A 240-nucleotide genomic window follows, 5' to 3' on the forward strand; every position below is an offset into this window, starting at 1 on the left:
GGCGTGGCGTTTGCGGTGATGGTTGGCACGGGGGTGGCGGCGATGACGGGCGTCTGGGAGACCGTGGGGGGGACGCTCTGGAAGGGGGTCGCCGGGCACACGGAGGACACGGCCGCCACCTGCTGCGAGCCTTGAGGGCAGAGGACAGGAGGCGGAGCTGTGGGAACGGCCCCTCCTCCCGAGACCCTGCCCATCAACCTCACGGCGGCCGTCTCTGAGGCCAGGGGGAGGGAACCAGGA

At 71.7% G+C, this 240-nt stretch overlaps 1 protein-coding gene across 1 annotated transcript in view; it reads right to left on the minus strand.

Annotated features, from left to right (window-relative positions):
• The window catches only part of BRD3 (bromodomain containing 3), a 21,301-nt gene that overhangs the window by 16,269 nt on the left and 4,792 nt on the right, over positions 1-240 (minus strand). Inside the window, exon 4 of the mRNA XM_010856793.1 lies at positions 2-130. Within this exon, the coding sequence (XP_010855095.1) occupies positions 2-130 (129 nt within the window). The remainder of the gene's footprint in view (position 1; positions 131-240) is intronic.

Source organism: Bison bison, unplaced genomic scaffold, assembly GCF_000754665.1.
Source record: "Bison bison bison isolate TAMUID 2011002044 unplaced genomic scaffold, Bison_UMD1.0 scf7180017854395, whole genome shotgun sequence".
In the NCBI taxonomy this organism is placed as follows: Eukaryota; Metazoa; Chordata; class Mammalia; order Artiodactyla; family Bovidae; genus Bison; species Bison bison.